Source organism: Austrofundulus limnaeus, unplaced genomic scaffold (genome assembly GCF_001266775.1).
Source record: "Austrofundulus limnaeus strain Quisiro unplaced genomic scaffold, Austrofundulus_limnaeus-1.0 Scaffold27, whole genome shotgun sequence".
Lineage (NCBI taxonomy): Eukaryota > Metazoa > Chordata > Actinopteri > Cyprinodontiformes > Rivulidae > Austrofundulus > Austrofundulus limnaeus.
Window position 1 is genome coordinate 2,447,773 of NW_013952429.1, and position 19,686 is coordinate 2,467,458.

A 19,686-nucleotide genomic window follows, 5' to 3' on the forward strand; every position below is an offset into this window, starting at 1 on the left:
ACATTGTAGTCTCTTCATTTACRGCTTAGAAAAAGATGAAACAAACTTTTCAATAAAAACCAGTGGCGCCTGTTTTCAATTAGATCTCATTTCAGATGAGTGACTCCTCTACCTGTTTGATCGCAGCAGCATTTAAGCAGATTGTGATTTTTCTCTCTCTCTCACTCCAATACAGAAAAAATAACACTGTCAGGTGCTTCACTCCCCTAAAACACAGTATTTTTCAGATTGTGCTCTAACAACTAAAGCATATGGATGCTAGTTATATCAAAATATTTCTCTTTTAAACTCATCTTATATTTATATGAGTATACAAAAAGTCAGCAGCTCACAGGATGTTCCAGACTGAGACAGGTGAGAGCACAAAAACCCTTCATTACGCCCGATAAAACAAAATCAATATAAAAAAACTAAATCCAATAAGACAGAAAAGTCATTTGCTACTAAAGTTATCTATTTTTTATTTTTTGCATTTACTGTGAAGGCCAAAACAAAAACACTGGGACTAAGATCTTGTTTTTTTTCATGTAAGATCAACTAACAACACAGGAGAGAGTTGCTTTACATATCAAAGCTGTAAATGAGTCGCACCACCTGCCTAAACTACATGCAAATCACTACTATTAGTATTCAAGGAGAGCTCCTTTTTTGTCTTTGAAGCTGCCAAAACCCAAATAAAAAACAATGGGGATCATTCTTCCTGACAAAACAGTTCCCTGAGAGCCGTTGGACCTGAAGGTCATGTGCGGCGTCATCGACCCGCAGTCTTTTTACAGAGACGTGCAATAGTGTCCAAAACTTACACAAAACTGTGCTAAGCTACTATTTTAATACATATAACTTATTTTTATTTATTTATTTACCATTATTTTACCAGGCAAGTCCCATTGAGATCTCAGATCTCTTTTTCAAGGGAGGCCTGGGCCTGAAGGCAACCTATTGTACATGTTTTTGTGTTATAATACATATAAATGAATTTAAAGTATCCATATCTGTAATTCTGTATAAAAGTCACATAGTTATCACCTTAACTGTTTTAGATAGTTATTTTAAAGGGGACATATGCAAAATCTACTTTTTTATCCATTAAATGGATTTTTGTGGTGCACTTGGAGCCTGTAGGAGTGCAGAAAGTGGAATTAAGGCTCTCCCAGTTCTGCAAAGATAACTTTATATTCTGTTTGGGTCATATTTTTCAACCCATTCAATTCGATCTATTTTCAATATAACATCAAAGTATTTGCAATGGAACTGCAAGAAAAGGTCTCAACTACAATTTGGTCGTCTTCATTCTGCTCTGGCTTAACAAGTAAGACATGTAATTAATTTGTTAAAAAAATGTTTCTGCGCAGCTATATAGCCGTAAACCCCTCTATAAAACTAGAATGAACTGGTCTGAAAACTGGTGTGTGTGTGAGGCGCATCGTTTGGAATTAAAGACACAGCCTCAAAACGAGTTGATCTGAGACGCACCTCAGAAAAGAGGCGGGGCTTTTGGAGTTACAATAAAGAGGAATTCAGATCAAAGTCCAGACCAATTTTGAAGCTTGGAGTTGTTTTAAGGAGGATTATTCACTGTGACTAGCTGTTAGCCCATCAGTCCTGTGAGAATGAAACTTGATTTTTTTTTTAATTGTGTTCATACAAAGCTCCATCTGCAGCAGGTGAAATATTAATTGTTCATATCCTTTCAACATCAACCAACTTCTAAAGATCTAAACTATAAATTTTAAGAGTTTGTTCCCCACACACACAGTAAATGCATAAATAAAATAAAATGAATTTATATTCTAATATGAATGGCACTCTGACATTACCTCCACTGGTAATAAAAATGACATTTCTTGCATTTTGTGTCTCAGTTCTTTGATAACAGCAGAGACCAGAGAGTTTTTAGGCATCCAAAGCCTTTTGCCTGTCTGCAAAATAACAAGCTCCTGTGATGGTCTGGTACAAAATCCACATCATTACAGAACAAGCAGTAATTCTCTCCAGCAGGTAACATTTACTGAAGTTAGGCTTGAAAAGAACAACAGCTTATAAAAGGAGGAATATGGCTACATTCTGTATTTTCAGTAAGGAAAAAACTGGTTCCCTTACCAGTTGTGCTCACCACCTCCGCTCACAGTTAAACATACCTCCTTAGTGTTATTGCAATTAGAAAAAATTAACATTAAAAAAGCAGCAGCCAAAGGAGGTCAGGAGATTAAGTCAAAAGTGTTGAAAAAACTTCACAGTAAACAAATGCACTCTTTTTAGTTTCTGAAAGTTAAAGCATTGAATCAACATCAACATTTGTGATCATATGAGGATAAAAACACAACTTTGTTTCTAAAGTCAACCTGAACTTTAGATTAAAAATAAGTTCACATGAAGAATAATAAATGTTAATAATCAGAAACTACGGCCTCAGAGCACCACTGTTAATCCAGTGGAGAAAAATACATTCTTTAAAATAAACACAATCAGTGTGTCTTGATTGTAAGCAACAATATGGAGCTACTTCCTCCAACACATTAGTAAGACACAGATTTGTGCAGGATGTTTGTGTTTTCAATGTTTTTAGACAGACGCCGACAAAACTCATTGGTTAAAACTGCATTAAGGTTGTTCAGGCACTTCGGCAAAAATTATGTTACCAAATGGACTAACTGCATCTTATTTAATAATTATAGTACCTTTATTTTGCTCCCTATCTTTTACTCTACTGTGCAAATCCACTGGAGCTTTTCCTTTTCTGAGAAGGACCTTTCACATCTCTACGAATAAAACTGTATTGCTTCAACGGAGGGGACAGGAAGCTCATGTTTTCTTTCTTCACCAGTTAAAAAAGGTCTCTGCTTCAGAAGCTGGACTCGGGGACGGGCTTTTTGCGTCCGAGAGAGTTTGTGCTGTAGCGAGTCCTCTGCACTGTGTCTGTAGCGAGTGTCCTAGATGGTCCCTTAGGCATCCCATTCCGATGTAAAGACGCTGTTCGGCGCACGCTCTGCTCCGGTTTGGTGGGAATGTTAGAGGAGCTCTGTGAGCGTTTAATATCAGAGCGTCCCAACTTCCCATTGGCCAGCTCATTCACCTGATGGCTTGAACCATTAGACTTGACTCCTCCCACTGATGTTCTGCCTCCTGCTGTCCCATTAGACAGCGCAGTCTTAGATGACGAAGTCCTCCTGCTTTTGTCCTCACTCCTCCCTTTACTCGACTCACCCTCATCAACCTTTTTAGGGTCCTTATCCTTCTTCATGATGTTGCCTTTCAGGAAAGAGAAGAGGCCGTCGTGGCTCTTGGGTGCATCGTCTTTCTTGGTCTTAGGGTCTTCCTTTGAACTTTGGTGATCCTTGTCGGCCCCGTCCTCTTTTGGTCGCCTCAAGGTCCCGTCTGCCAGGCTGGGTGTGCTGTGGCTGGGATGGACCCCGGCACTGGAACTCTGTCTCATCTCTGCATCTTGGGATGGTTTGGAGGAGCTCTGCCTCCTTCCATCCTTCCTTCTGGTCAGAGTGTTGCTACTGGAGCTAGAGCTGAGATTGACTGAATTCTCCTCCCTGGCCTGACTTTCCTTCTTCCGTCTCAGGCTGGCCACCTTCTCCGATGGCCTCATCTGGCCCTCTGGGACCTGTGGCAAAGGTGGGTCCTCTTCCATCTTGCCCACGCAGCTCATACTGCCAACACCAGAGGACCGGACACTTCCACTGCGGGCCCGATTCAGTTTCTTTGAGCTTCTTTGCGATTCATTCATCACCGTCACGATTGAATCTTTGGTGCACCGAGGCCGTCGGCCAGACTCCAAGTACTGGACTAGTTCCGCAGGGTCAGGATCCTGGATGGGGGAAGGCACTTTGTCATTTTTTTTCCTGTCCTTGGAACCCAAGGACCAGCGCAGAGGAAGCATTTTGCTCAGGCTGTCCTTCGTCTTGCTGGGGACCCTCATGCTTACACTGCGTCCCTGAAGACCCCTGACGAACGGCCTGCTCTCAAAGCCACCTGATGATGATAAAAACAGGAAAAACTATCAGTTTTTATACAGTGGGTGCGAAAGTTTGGGCAGCCTTGTTAATTTTCCTGATTTACCTTTATAAATCTTTGATTGTTTGGATAAATAAATCAGTAAAATATATCATATAGGGGACAAACACAGTGATATTTGAGAAGTGAAATGAAGTTGATATGATTTACAGAAACTGTGCAATAATTGTTTAAACACAGTTAGGCAGGTGCATAAATTTGGGCAACATAAAAAAAACCATAACTCAATAATTAATAGATCATCCTTTCGCAGAAATAACATTCTCCAAACACTTCCTATAGCTTCTAATGAGAGTCTGGATTGTGGCTGAAGGTATTTTATACCATCTTTACAAAACATCTCTACTTCATTTAGGTTTGATGTTTTCTGAGCATGGACGGCTCTCTTTAAGTGACACCACAGATTTTCAATAATTTTCAGGTCTGGGGACTGAGATGACCATTCCAGAACGTTCTACTTGTTCCTCTGCATGAATGCCTCAGTAGATTTTGAGCAGTGTTTAGGGTGGTTGTCTTATTGGAAGATGCAGCCCCGGCTTCAGCAGCTTCAGCTTTGTCACTAATTCCTGGACATTGGTCTCCAGAATCTGCTGATATTGRTTGGAATCCATGCGTCCCTCAACTTTAACAAGATTCCCAGTCCCTGTACTGGCCACACAGCCCCACAGCATGATGGAACCACCATCAAATGTTACTGTAGGTAGCAGGTGTTTTTCTTGGAGTGCTGTTCTTTTTCCTCCATGCATAACGGCCCTTGTTCTGCCCAAATAACTCTATTTTAGTTTCATCAGTCCACAGCACCTTATTCCAAAATGAAGCTGGCTTGTCCAAATGTGTTTTAGCATACCTCAAGCAGCTCTGGTTGAGATGTGGGCGGAGAAAAGGCTTCCTCTGCATCACTCTCCCATACAGCATCTCCTTGTGTAAAGTGCGCTGAATGGTTGAATGATGCACAGTGACTCCATCAGCAGCAAGATGGTGTTGTAGGTCTTTGGTTCTGGTCTGTGGGTTGACTCTGACTGTTTTCAACATCCTTCGCTTCTGTTTTTTCCAGATTTTTCTTTGTCTGCCACTTGGAGCCTACGCTTGAACTGTGCCTGTGGTCCTCCATTTTCTCACAATGTTTCTCACAGTGGAGACTGAAAGCTGAAATCTCTGAGATAGCTTTCTGTATCCTTCCCCAAAACCATGATGGTGAATAATCTTTGTTTTCAGCTCATTTGAAAGTTGTTTTGAGACTCCCATGCGGCGACTCTTCGAGGAAGATGCAAAGAGGAGAAAAACTTACAATTGCCCCCCTTTAAATACCCTTTCTCATAATTGGAGTCACCTGTGTACGGAGGTCAAGGGTCGAAATCAATAAAATGACAACGGTGCCCAAATTTATGCACCTGTCTAATTTTGTTTAACCAATTATTGCACACTTTCTGTAAATCATATAAACTTCATTTCACTTCACAAATATCACTGTGTTTGTCCCCTATATGATATATTTAACTTATTTTTTTTATCCAAACATTCAATGATTTATAAAGGTAAATCAGGAAAATTAACAAGGCTGCACCCCACTGTATTCAAAGGGAAATGTCTGCTATATATAATTTAGTGAGTAGGTGGTTCCCTACCCTTTTCCTCTTTAAAGCCATTATTATGGAAGACTGTCGACTCTGGAGAGTCAGGTATGGAAGATGGACAGGAGGTGGAGGTGCGAAGAACCAGGCTACCTCTCCTGTCCTCCGTTAACCGAATCAACCAGTGGTCTGATGCTGATGAGCTTGTGGAACCTGTTATTTACAGGAAGAAGGATCAGAGGTATGGTAAATATGATGACAGGAGATTTTACTGCAGACGCCTGGACGTGCCTTTAAAAACTGGCATGAGGGGCATCCTCCATCTCCATAAGATGCAGCGTTATCTCTGTGCCTGTTACCATGGTGATGGGCTCTGCAAACATTATCTGCCTGCCTGATTTCAATAAACTGTTGCCTTTTCCTTTTGAAGCCATCAGCCCTGAAAAGCCTGACGCAACTTTCTGACACATGGTTTCATTTCGTTCTTCATGCAGCTGATCCCAAACATCACGCGTTACTGTGAAGAGGTTTCTCCCTTTAAAGACTTGAAAGCATTTTCCTAAATAGAGTGTGAAACCATCCGTTCCTCAAAGACTAATGAGGGTGCTTCTGCACCAAATCAATATTTGCATTAATCCTGAAAAAGCTTTTACTTAGTTTTTACTATTACTGTACAAACATTTTGTTATGAAATAAAAAAATAAATACATTCCTTAGTAAAAGTTCAGGGACTGTACAGCGGAACAGTTGTCTGGCCTTTCTCGGTGAAGTTGGTATTTGCTCACTGTGCACATGTGGGTTTTCTCTGGGTACTCCAGTTTCTTGCAAAAACAGCGACGTTAGATTGTTTAACTCTGAATTGTCCCTCTAGCCTCATTCATAAAAAAAGCTCAGTCCAGAACTGACACGTGTTCTGTCCTCCTCAGCTCATTCAGAAAAAACACTAAGGTGGCAGCCGGTTCGGATGTTATCAGTCCATTAAATGGACGTTATTAGCAGTTATCAGTCCCATAGAATGGCTTCAGACTGTCCTGACAGTGCCCCCTAGTGGGTTACCAGTGCCATATACATTGGAATGCAACAATCTGCTACCGCCGGCCGGAGTCCGGTCTACTTTATCGTAGCCCATGTCATTTTCTCTAAAATTAACCTTAGTGGTTTTATGCCTCATATTAACCAGATTGCATCAAAAACCTTAGTGGCTTTATGCCTCATACTAACCAGATGACAGTCTAAAGCCATTCTATGGGACTGATAATGGCTAATAATGTCCATTTAATGGATAATAACATCCGAAGCGGGTGAAGGTGGAAAAGAGGGGAAAAGTGAGCCCGCCTCTGATGCCCCTCTGAGCCCCCGAGCGAGGTAGTATCAGAGCCAGGTCTGAGCCGGCCAGACCGACTTGTGAAAAAAGCAACCCGTGGTTCTGAGTGAGCGACTGCAGGATAAATCAAACAAATTTATCTCCGAGGGAATATTAAAGATGACGTGAAACAACAACTTTACAGTTAGTTTAAAGAATACTGAACCACAGGATTGCTACTGTAAGCTAATTCAGTTTATTTTGTTTGATACAAGGCAGACGCCAGTCTAACAATAAATACGTGGCGGTCCATTTCTGCCGAGCTGAGATCTGCTCCACGCCTTTTAGTTTTGCAATGCTGGGTTCATTTCTGAACGTGGACCTGTGAGCAGGACCTGGCCGGCTTCACCTGTGATTTATGAATGATCTGAGTGAGTTTAAAGCCGGACCGGTCTGTGCTGCGATTTCACAGAACTGTCTTGTGAAAGTGGCTCGTGTGTCTCTGTGTCCATCATGTTTAGTTATGTGACATTTTAAAGCTCTGCAGAAACTCAACGATGGCTGTCGTCATTTGACTCTAAACTGATGCAGCTTATGTTTTAGGCAAACACATCTCATATTTTCAGGATATTTGCACAAGCTCTTTTACCTAAAATTTGCTATCCGATCTAGCTAGCTTGTCATCGGAGAACATACCTCTGACGGAGCTACTGGCCGACCACGGAGGAATGGTGTTACGCCTCTGGTAGAACAAGATGTAAGCTCCTTTGGTGCACACTTCCTCCTCAGGCACTAGGTCCACACTGCTGTCGTCGTAGTTGTACCACTGACCGTCCACCGAGTTTCTACAGTAAGCTGGACCCAAACATCACAACAAACGTGAACATGTGACATTTACAAACTAATTTAGAGCAAAGTTTGTTTAGTGTTTTCAATTGCAAACCTAAACTGTAAACAGAACGTTTTTAAATGTCTAATTCAATTTATCCTTAATTGAAAAGAAACAAGTGTAACATTATCTTTTAGAGTTTTCACTAACTCAGCTTCATTTTATTTAGAGTGCATGGATAAATCTACAATTGGACATAACAGAGCACTGCAGTGAAAAATTTTAATACAGACCAATGACAAATTAAAAAATAAAAAAGTAATAAACTGCTTGTAACATTTTTATGAGTTTTAAATGGTAAATGGTACTGAACTTATAGAGAGAGCGCTTTTCAAGTCCCTCTGGACCCCAAAGTGCTTTACACTAACAGACAATTCACCCATTCACACTCACATTCACACACTGATGATGGCAAACTACAGTGTAGCCACAGCTGCCCTGGGGCACACTGACAGAGGTGGGGCTGCCATGCACCGGCGCCACTGGACCCTCTGACCACCATCAGTAGGCAAGGTGGGTGAAGTGTCTTGCCCAAGGACACAACGACTGAGACGGCTGGACGGGAGATTGAACCAGCGACCTTCCGGTTCCGGGACGACTCCCCTAACCACTCCGCCACAGCCGCCCCAATTAATTAATGTCCTTTAGTGTGCACTCTTTTATTTAATGTCTAATAAAGAAACAGTGATAGGATGATAATGTGTGTGTTTGTACCAGTGTAATGTCCTCCATGCATTCCTCCGTGATGGTTACACACAGCGTAGAGGTCATACAGATAATCGTGAGGGAGGATTAGTTTGGACGACTGATGGTTTTGGCCTGAGGACTGTTTCCTTGAGGGCAGTGAAGACCCCTGGTGCAGGTTCTTCATACTCTGGCTTCTCTTCACCACATGGGGGGCCATGTCCAGAGCGGTCAGGGGGAAGCGCACTAAGGTTGACAGCTTGTTCCGTCGCTCACCAACCTGTTGGAACATTCAGGTCTCACCTTACAGTCACTGTTTTAGTACATTCAAACAGTTTTATGCAACCTACGTTTAATTATTTTAGAAGCAAAAATACAAATTTGCAGCTCTAATTTTAATAGTGACACCATAAACTGTGAACTTTGTTGGTTTAAAGCTTGAGATGCATTCACAACTTGGAAAGTGAATTCATTTTGTTTTTAAAGAGGTGYTTAGTCCGAGTTGTCGCTATAGTTGGTATCTTACCTGCAGCTGACAGCAGCCAGAAGGAGAGCAGTTTGACATGAAATTGTAATGTGGTGCKAAATTCCTAACTACTTAAGTGATACGTCAGATATTTTGTGACAGATTAAGATAATTGTAGATGCCCACCTACATTTTTATACTTTGGGATCAATTGTAACCATTTACTTTAAACAGAGAATCAACAAGTCTCTATTTAGTTTCAGGGGTCGTTTCTATAACTTACTTCCTTGTTCACTTGGACATAATTTCCAGGGTGGGACGTGACTCTGGATTAAGGCTTTTTCATTATGTAAGCTTTGCCTCATTTAAAAAATATATATTTATTTATCAACCTTTATTTTGCAGAGTCTCCAGGGCCAGGGTGGAGATTTCAGGAGGTGGACCAGCTCTGAGTGTGGTGACKGCACAGAATAATCCAGCACAGACTTTGATCACTCATTTGAACATGACCTTTCAGATGAAAGTCAAAGCTTTTTATCAATTTGTAAACATTCCTACTTTTCCAACAGCTGGTTACTTTGCCTGATTATACCTAACATGCTCAGCTTTGTAAGAGGTTTTTCATAAACAACCAATACTGGTTCGAAATCATGCACAACACGATCATTTGAGTAACCAACTAAGGACTTCATGCAAATAATCTGCTAATGCAAAAGYAATGGTGGTTAAAAACCACAAACTGTTATTTGCAGAGCAGTGTTAGAAACACTCCAACAAACAAACATCTGTCAGATCTCAGGATGGTACTAAGATAAGGGGTATGGGGTGGGGGGGTTATTACACACTTTTCTTTCGAAAGCAAGTTGAGTTGGAGGAAAAAAAAGATCCTCTGATCAAAAAAGTCAAAGCTTCAGTTCAAATCTGCACTCTGTTCTATAAACAGCAAATTAATCTTTCTGTAACCTAAAGACTGCAATAACAAGCTCAAACCGGCCTACTTCATTAGCCTCCATAAATATGGCTTTTAAATTTTAGTTTTAGAAAGGAGCGGCAGAGAGAACATCTTCATTTGGGGGAGGCTTTATTATGATATTGTGACTTAACTTTTTATAACTTTATTATGATATTTTTTAATTTATTTCAAAAGTTAAAAAGTGCAACACAAAAAAATACTTTTCATTTCAAGCTTTGCATCCTTGCTGTGAGTAAACAGTGCCCCCGCTCTGTTCTTGAGTTTGCAAAAAGTCACTGAATGGTTTCGAAATCAGAAAAGAAACAAATGACTCTCAAAGCACATTTAAGTAGAAGTTTCCTTGAGGAAAAATAAATCTGCTTTTGTTCCAAATTCAAAATTCAATAGAAGAGCACAAACTGAACTTTTAGACAGCTCTTMCTGAAACTTTTGCTTTAATTTCAAAGTGGTGGCAATGCTTTTTCACATTTGTTACAAAAAGTAACTGTCACAGCAAGATTTACCAAGAATGCAGAAACACGTTGGAATAAATGCACAGAAAGTCTGCATGTATGGTCGTCAAATGATTTAATCTGAGCAACAACGCAGCAGAGGTCAATCAGGAAGTCTGTTGAGTTGTGGCTGCGCGTCAGTGGAGAGCAACCAATAATATAACATCATGTGACATGCTTACAACCAATCACAGTTCAACAAATGTAACCACCTAACCAATAACAGGGCTCTCAGCCCAAGAGCTACCTTATCAAAATAAGAGAGGTCATGCATTGCTGGAGTCTTGAAGTCTAGAGCAAACAGATTAAAACAGCCGAAACTAGTTATCATAAGATACTAGTACTGGACAGTGTCAAGGTAAAACAGATATAAATRATTAGTCCAYAACAATAAYGGAAAATTCAGCTGCATAAATATTCCTTCACAGCACAGCTGTTGGGTGGTTAGTTCTGTCTTCCAAAGCAAGAAGGTCTCTGGTTTGAACTCGTGTAAAGTTTACATGTTCTCCCTGAGGACGTGTGGGTTTTCTCCAGGCGCTCCGCTGTTCTCCCACAACAACCGCACATGTTAGGTTATTTAACACACCGTGTTAAAATTAGGATGAACTGTCCATGGTGAGGGCGGCACAGTGGCTCAGTTGGTACAGCTAATGCCTCTCAGCAAGAAAGTTGCCAGATCGAATCCTGGCCAGGGGCCTTTCTAAGTAGAGTTTGCATGCTGTCTCCATGCATGTATGAGTTTTCTCTAAGTACTCTGGTTTCCTCTCACAGACCAAAAAAAACATGACTGTTAGGCTAATTGGTAACTCTAAATTGTCCCTACATGTGAGTAAGAGAGTGTGTGGTTGTTTGTCTCTATGTGACCCTGTGATGGAGAACTGGGACTGCTGGATATGGGAACCAGTGACCCTGAAAGGCAGAAGCGTGTATAGATAATGGATGGATGGATGTGGTGAGCACCACCTCTCACACAAACATTTCGCACATGATGCAGTTAAAAGAAAACAAGTGAAACTCTGATTACTCACTGTTTGCTCTGAAGTAGCTACTTAATTTTGAGTCTATGAAGGTTAAAACATTGACGCTCATGAAATAACACAAGGTTGCAGAGGAATAGCCAAGATTTTTTTTCCTGGTAGAAGTCTTTCATCTGTTGCTAGCATGATCAAAAACTATCAACAGGAGAAAGGTCCTTTTAAAGACTTTAGAAAAGCTCAAAGCTGCAAAAACGTTGTGAAAGTTCAATTTCTGTTTAAAGTGAAATGCACTAAAAAGAACTCATGACTATTATATAACCTTTTGCATGCAGAAAGCAAATGTAGGATTTTAAAAGGGAAAAGAGGGCATAGAGTTTTATACAAATAAGACCTTTCCAGCTCTCTAAGCAGTAGTATACTGTWTTAACACACTTGGGGTTTGAATTCAAGCAAAGCATGAGAATAGCTTCTGTAACAACACAGAAAACGTAAAAATACCTCTGCTGAAAGGTCAGTTTTTCATGTAATTGTGTTAAAACAATATAAATAATAAAAAATCACACCCTGGAATTAAATGCAGAGGGTGATGTGCATTTAAGGAATGCCACATTTTGTAAGGAACATACATTTGCGGGATGAGCAGTACAGTTGAATATGAGGGTTGTGCAAATGAACAATTTACAAATCCAATTCAATTATAAATGTTTTGTTGTTATTGACAGTGGTGTTTTAGCTTCTGGTACACATCGTCTCCACCCCACGTTCTTTCTTTCCTCCCCCAGCTGTATTGCGTAAAGAGTACTGTGGATTTTATGTGAAAATGATGGATKTCTGAGGGTCAMGATAGAGGTGAATGTCTAAAGGGTTGGACATGTATGGGTACCCCCAGGTGGTGCCAATCATAAGATTTATTTTCAAGAAGCATTGTATTTTATTTTTTGTCCTAAGTTTATATATTTCTTTGCCCCACGGCAGATGTTACTTTATTATTTCTGTTGAATTGGACAAGACACTTGTTAGATTTCATAAGAGAAAAGTGTTGAAATGAGTTTTCTTGTTTTTAACTTCCAAAACCTTGTTACTTTAACAAGGGTAGATGTTAATTGCCATGGCATAATTGAAATCCAAATTACCTTTTCTAAATTCTAAAACAATCCAATAATRTAGAAGGCAGGCAGCTATCTAGGCTCAACTTAATTTAACACTGAGTGTTGTTCATTGGGAAATTTAAAAATAAAGCACTGAAAGTTTCAACATGATGCTCTACGGGAGCTTTAAATCAACAACTTTCCCTGAAAGTTCTTCGCTATTTCAGATAAACAAAACCTAATCTGAACAACGTTCAACGGCATGGGGTTCTCATAAGTGCCTGTTAGCAAAATATCGTGTAAACCACTGCAAAAAGCAATCCATAGTCACATTTCATTTTCGCAAAAAGACTATTTCTCTAACATTGTTTGTAGTGACAGTTACAGCACTGACGTTTCTGAAAATGCTGTTTGAGCACCGGAGAGCACAAGCTGACCAGTTCGCCATCACAATTTCCACAGTGGATATTATCAGAAGACTGGGCAGGACAGGCCAAGAAACTCCCAGAAATACAGTGGTTTGCAAAAGTATTCATACCCCTTGAACTTTTCCATATTTTGTCACATTACAACCACAAACATAAATATATTTCACTGGAATTTAATGTGAAAGACCAACACAAAGTGGTATACAATTGTGAAGTGGAAGCAAAATTTTACATGAATCAAAACATTTTTTACAAATAAAAAACTGAAAAGTGCGATGTGCAAAATTATTCAGCCCCCCTGAGTCAATACTTTGTGGAGCCACCTTTTGCTGCAATTACAGCTGCAAGTCTTTTAGGGTATGTCTCCACCAGCTTTGCACATCTAGTGACTGCAATTCTTGCCCATTCCTCCTTGCAAAACAGCTCAAGCTCAGTCAGATTGGATGGAGAGCGTTTGTGAACAGCAGTTTTGAGATCTTGCCACAAATTCTCAATTGGGTTTAGGTCTGGACTTTGACTGGGCCATTCTAACACATGAATATTCTTTTTTTAAACCACTCCATTGTAGCTTTGGCTTTATGTTTAGGGTCGTTGTCCTGCTGGAAGGTGAACCTCCGCCCCAGTCTCAAATCTTTTGCTGACTCCAACAGGTTTTCTTCCAAGATTGCCCTGTATTTGGCTCCATCCATCTTCCCATCAACTTTGACCAACTTCCCGGTCCCTGCTGAAGAGAAGCACCCCCAGAGCATGATGCTGCCACCACCATATTTGACAGTGGGGATGGTGTTTTCAGAGTGATGTGCAGTGTTCTTTCTCCGCCACACATAGCGTTTTGCATTGTGGCCAAAAAGTTCAATTTTGGTCTCGTCTGACCAAAGCACCTTCTTCCACATGTTTGCTGTGTCCTCAACATGGCTTCTGGCAAACTGCAAACGGGACTTCTTATGGTTTTCTTTTAACAATGGCTTTCTCCTTGCCACTCTTCCATAAAGACCACATTTGTGTAGTGCACGACTAATTGTTGTCCTGTGGACAGTTTCCCCCACCTGAGCTGTGGCTCTCTGCATTTAATCCAGAGTCACCATGGGCCTCTTGGCTGCCTCTCTGATCAGTGATCTCCTTGTTCGGCCTGTAAGTTTAGGTGGACGGCCTTGTCTTGGCAGGTTTACTGTGGTGCCATACTCTTTCCATTTCCGGATGATGGATTGAACAGTGCTCCGTGAGATGTTCAAAGCTTGGGAAATATTTTTATAATCTAAGCCTGCTTTAAACTTCTCCAAAACCATATTCCTAACCTGTCTGGTGTGTTCTTTGGACTTCATGATGCTGTTTGCTCCCCAATATTCTCTTAACCAACATCTGAGGCCGTCACGGAGCAGCTGTATTTGTACTGAGATTAGATTACACACAGGTGGACCCTTTTGAGTCATTAGCGGTCATCAGGCAACTTCTGAATGCAATTGGTTGCACTCAGGGAAAAGGGGGCTGAATACTTTTGCACGTCRCACTTTTCAGTTTTTTATTTGTAAAAAATGTTTTGATTCATGTAAAATTTTGCTTCCACTTCACAATTGTATACCACTTTGTGTTGGTCTTTCACATTAAATTCCAGTGAAATATATTTATGTTTGTGGTTGTAATGTGACAAAATATGGAAAAGTTCAAGGGGTATGAATACTTTTGCAAACCACTGTAAAACCCTGCTGCAGGAAGGAGGAGGGAAAAAGAAAAACGTCTCAACAGGTTAGAAAAGGTGTTTCTGTGTGTCTTTGCAGGAGGAGGGTTAACAGGAACTGGTCAGGAGGTGTTATCAGGAGCTTTCTGTGTCTTTTTGTCCTTTTGAGATTATAATCTAAAAATATTTTATTGTTAAATTATGTGCTTATGCATGTAAAATCACCTACACCATAAAAGGAAGAATAACAAGAAATTCATCTATTATGAATTAATATTAATGAATTAGTATTCATTGGATGATAATCTGTAACTAATAAACTTTTGGAACCAATCTGATTCAAGACCAACCTTAGCAAACAAGAAAAAAAGACTAACACAGACAATTTGACAGATTTTGGGCTACAAATTGAATGTGGTAGTAGCTGAGAGTCATCCACAACACGTGAGAAATAACTCAGCACTATTTTCTAAACTGGATTTAATCCGTCATAAATTCAATTAATTTGATGTAAAGCTCTGGCTTGAAAGGTGCTGGGCTATATTTCTACTTTCAACCTTCATTTCTTTTATGTTTGTGAATATATTTCAATATTTTCCCTTTCATTTTAAAGTCAATTTTAGTTTACAAGGACTGAATCAAGCTCTAAAGCTGAAATTGCCACTGAAGTCTCTCTGGGGAACAAAAACCTTTTCAGTGTGTGGAGGTGGAGAGACTCGCACATCGAACAAGGTGGGATCTTCCTCCTCTCTTCCGAGGCTGTGATGTTTGAGTAGAAAACTGCTTTTTGAACTCGTTGGGTCTTGTTACTAGGCAGCAACATGTCTGAACACTATTGATAGACAAAGTAAAAAGAACATCAACTACATAAAAAAATCATAACGGGTTAACCTTGGTAGAAAAAGATCAGGGTCAGAAGTTGATGGCAAGGTTTTGTTCTAAAATAACAAGTCATTTTTAGTTCTTTTAAAACTAAAACAGCAACTGCAGCTTCATCTCAGAGAGCCTAAAATGAAATTACTTCCATACTTATWTATAAACAAGAYAGAACTCGAYGCCAACYGTCACTGATGTCCCCCGTCACCATTCAGTAGTGACCGACWGTTAACAGTTTTGTTGGAATCATCACAGGCCTTCATTATTTAAATCATCTCCTAAGGTGAACAGACAGACGGAGGGGGGGCTAAAGTGATCTTGTCAAACTACTAAACGTGTTGAGCAGGTCTCCCTTATGAAGMACACTAAATTTGGTTCAGATCAGATCATGTGTGTGTGATTTAGAGCYAACCRTATGTCAATGGTGTAATATCTAATTAGGCCACAACCTCTAAAATTTGGACTGCRTTCCTGTAGTGGGGTGGATTAGGATCGACCGTAGTGAATTGGGTATAGATTGGCTGAAGTATGTCGAATTTAGAGCCAAACGTGTGTGAACGGCGTGATGTCTGAATGCGCCGCACCGTCATGACCACGCCTTTCATCAAAAAGTCTTTGAGCTTGAAAACAAGAGAGGTCAACTTATTATCTGTGTCGTGACACAATTTGTTGCTGATTAGGTCAAGAGGGTCAGAGATGGGGCTGTCCAAGCCAAAAAAAAAGTAATTTCCTGTTGTCAGGGGGCGGGACTTTGACAAAGTATGGTCAGGCATGCAACAGGGATGAATGTATTTTAGCCTTTCTATTTTAAAGTTACAACTGTCTTAAATTGTAATGAACGGACGGACAAAGAGCATTTCTAAGTCCCCCGCTTTGGCAAAGGGGGGCAAAAACCAATCTCATCATTAGTTTAGACACAGGAAATAAAAAAGTCAGCCAAATAATTCAGCTCAGCAGTGACTGCCATTATACTCTGCTGGTCTCCCTATTCACTCACCGCTCAGACTCATACCTGCAGTCTGTGCTGCAGGAGTTTTACTCAAYTAATCCCAAACCATCTGGGTGCCATTATGCCTTTTTTGGTATTTTTTTAAATAAATCCACAAAACCTCAGAAAAAAATACATCACATAAACATTTGTTTGTTTGTTTTTATAAATTGAAGAGGGCTCTGAAAGTGCAAGTAAAAGCTTTTGGAGAAATTCTTGGTGAAAACCATAATATGATGGTGACACACCAGGAGCTGCTCACATTCATGCCCTGTAATCTGAGAATAAACATAAATGATGGAGAGAAAAWAAAGCTTTGATGCTTTCTGCTCCCAGCAACAATGGAATATATGGATGGTGCAATGGGATGAAACTGTGAGAAAGATAATATTGTGAGAAATTTAGTTCAATAAATAGTTCCTGGAATGATGAATGCAATGTTTCAACAAACGTGACCTTGATTTAAGTAAAGGCCAAGTGTATTCAGTCAATTTAACGAAGCATAAAATACTTCGACAAATGGAAATTCTAATCTCGATAAATGCTAAAACCAGAGCTGTGAGCTATTTTCAATGTAGTAAAACCCCTTCAGGATTCATCAAAGGTCAGTTAAACATTAAAGTTCACATATTTTCTCTGAGCATTTCCAGTTACGCGGCACAGTGGCTCAGTTGGTGTACCCYGCCCCTCACACTGTGACTGCTGGATTTGGGCACCAGTGYCCCACGCAACCCTGAAAAGAAGCGTGCACAGAAAATGGATGGATGGCTGGACATCCAAACTATAACTAACTACTGTGATTTAATTCAAACATGACTCTTCAGTAGAAACAATAGTTTTGCTTAAAATAACAATAAAAAAAGGAAAAACCGGAAGACAAACTGCAGAAACTTTCTTAAAAGGGACCTAATATGCAAAATTCACTTTTTWCAGTTTTTTTDAACTTACGTTTGGGTCTGTACTGCTTCTAAAAACAGTCCAAGCACCAAAATAAATAAATAAATTTTAAAAAGTAATAAAACAATATTTAAAAAAAGAACCCACAGGTATTTTTACTATGAGTGAATGTATTTTTTGTGTCTTGAAATACTATCAAATGTAAAAGTGAGAAAGTTTTACTCTGTGAGTTGTGGCAAGTAGATGCTGACTTGAATTCTAAACTCCTCCACTTTCTTACAGGGAATTCCCACTGGAGGGGCATTCCAGTTTGAATTTATGATTTGTAAGAAGAAATTTTTCATTACCGAGGACAACTTAACTGCAGCAAAATATCGGGCAAAAAATGCAGCGAAATGGAGATTTTACTGGCTACTATTGAACCCTGTGCAGCTCCACCTAGTGGTGGGATACCATCATTTTGCAGGTAAAAAAATCGACATGCATTGTAGGGGATATATTTTATGGTCAATGCTGGCTTTAAAGCAGCAGGTTTATTTGAAAGACATTAATACCTATTTAAAGCTCTCATGGGCCACAAAAAATGCCATGGCGTGTCACAAATTGCCTGCGGGCCTTGAGTTTGACAGGTGCCTTAAGGAATGCTATATTGGGAATACTGATTGCAGGAGTTCAACAAGCAAACAGGATGCATGACAATACCTGTCGGAAGCGCTTCAGGTGGAGGATGAGTATGTCGGGCAGCGTCCACAGGCTCATCTTCACCATGCCCTGCTGAAGCTGCTTACAGTGGGGACACTTCCARGCATCGTCCGGAGCCAGCTGGAAGCAGCAGAATCAATAAAATGGTTACATAAAGAATGAAAAATCATGTCCGGAGAACTTTTTTATAACGTGATAACTTTATTAAAGCTAAAGTTTTTGAATAACTGTGACTAAAAGATTGAATGTTTGGATTCTTTATAGTAAAACTTTCAAATACCGGCAAGTCTCTGTCCTTGTTTCCTTTATAAACCTCTGAGTAATTTCTCAATTTTGACATATTTTCTTTACAAAACGCATCTTGGAATGATATGAATTCTTAATTTAGAGCAGACACGATTTCCCACTTGAAAGACAAGTTTGTACTTTTAAAGTTTAGACCTGACAGGAAAAACTCTTTGAGCCTGAGCTCGACTTTTTGTCCCGGCTTTGTAAACAATCAACAACATTCTGCCTGCAGCGTGTTCCGTGTCAGCGGCGGTCTCATGGCGAGGGGGCTTCAAACCTGACATATACTGTGACTACAGCAGGCTGCCACTCWTTAGCCTCCTATCAAAACATGTAGCCGCTCTCCTCGAGGTGCAGAACAAAATGTTTAATTTCTGTAAAGAGATCAGGAAATTAATTTGTCTTGTCTCACTCTGATTTGTCTTTTAACCAAACCTAAAAAAGGCAAAAGAAAGAAAATGTAATTTTGTGCTCCTGCAGCTCACAGCAGGACTCAATGCTCAGCAGAATTCCTTCCTTCAACTCAAGTAGAGAAAATTCAATGGGTACTTGTTCCACCGTAATTCTGAGAAAAATTATTAAACCAAAATGCTGCGTTTTAAAGCCTAATTATTCTCATTCTCCAGTCATCACTTGACTCACTCTCTCACAATGACAACACTCATAAACCATGAAAACATCTCGTGTAATAAAAATTGATGTTTTCTTTGACCTTGGTTCTTGTCTGTGCATCATTCTCAAACAAAACATATGAAAACATAAAAATGTGTGTGCCATCAGTACACTGTTAAGGTTTCTCAGGACCAAAAAAAAAAAAGAAAAAAGAAAAAAATTGTCAAGTTCATTACTGCTTCATTACGTAAAATAAAACTAAAAATCCATTTCGTTTGGGGTTTAAGGTAGCAGAATAGACTAAATAAAAAGGGGATGGGTATTTTTGCAACCCTGCGTATCTTGTAAAACAAAGTTACAAAGACCTAAAATGTAGCCAGGCACTTTATATATTCATAAATATAAATTACTTTCCTCTGCTGCAGCGTTTGTCAGACGAATTTTAATTAAAAAAAAATCTGAATTTGTGTACTGATGTGAGACAAGAAGCACTTCAGATGTTTTTTTTTTTTTGACTAAAAACTCAAGGTATGTAGCGGACAGGTGCTAAAATCCATTCCTTTCATGAATAAAAACAGTTGCAGCCGAACCGGACCGAACTTCAGTCAAACAAGACCCAACACTTTTATTCMTGDTTTWAACTAGCGATCTTGTGAGCAGCTGCAGCTGTATKCTTTTATTTTATTTTTGTCAGGYTGTCGCGGAGCGCTCCACCTCCTCTGTCCGGGGCTGGTGTGGTGTGAGGCGGACAGCTCAGC

The 19,686-nt window shown here is 39.9% G+C and overlaps 1 protein-coding gene across 1 annotated transcript in view; it reads right to left on the reverse strand.

Moving 5' to 3' along the window:
- Window positions 1-1,985: 1,985 nt before the first annotated feature.
- The window catches only part of usp43a (ubiquitin specific peptidase 43a), an 84,844-nt gene continuing 67,143 nt past the window's right edge, over window positions 1,986-19,686 (reverse strand). The window contains exons 12-16 of the mRNA XM_014004977.1: window positions 18,029-18,148; window positions 8,498-8,747; window positions 7,591-7,749; window positions 5,646-5,804; window positions 1,986-3,978 (exon numbers count right to left, since the gene is read on the reverse strand). Of these exons, the coding sequence (XP_013860431.1) occupies window positions 2,843-3,978; window positions 5,646-5,804; window positions 7,591-7,749; window positions 8,498-8,747; window positions 18,029-18,148 (1,824 nt within the window). The 3' untranslated portion in view covers window positions 1,986-2,842. The remainder of the gene's footprint in view (window positions 3,979-5,645; window positions 5,805-7,590; window positions 7,750-8,497; window positions 8,748-18,028; window positions 18,149-19,686) is intronic.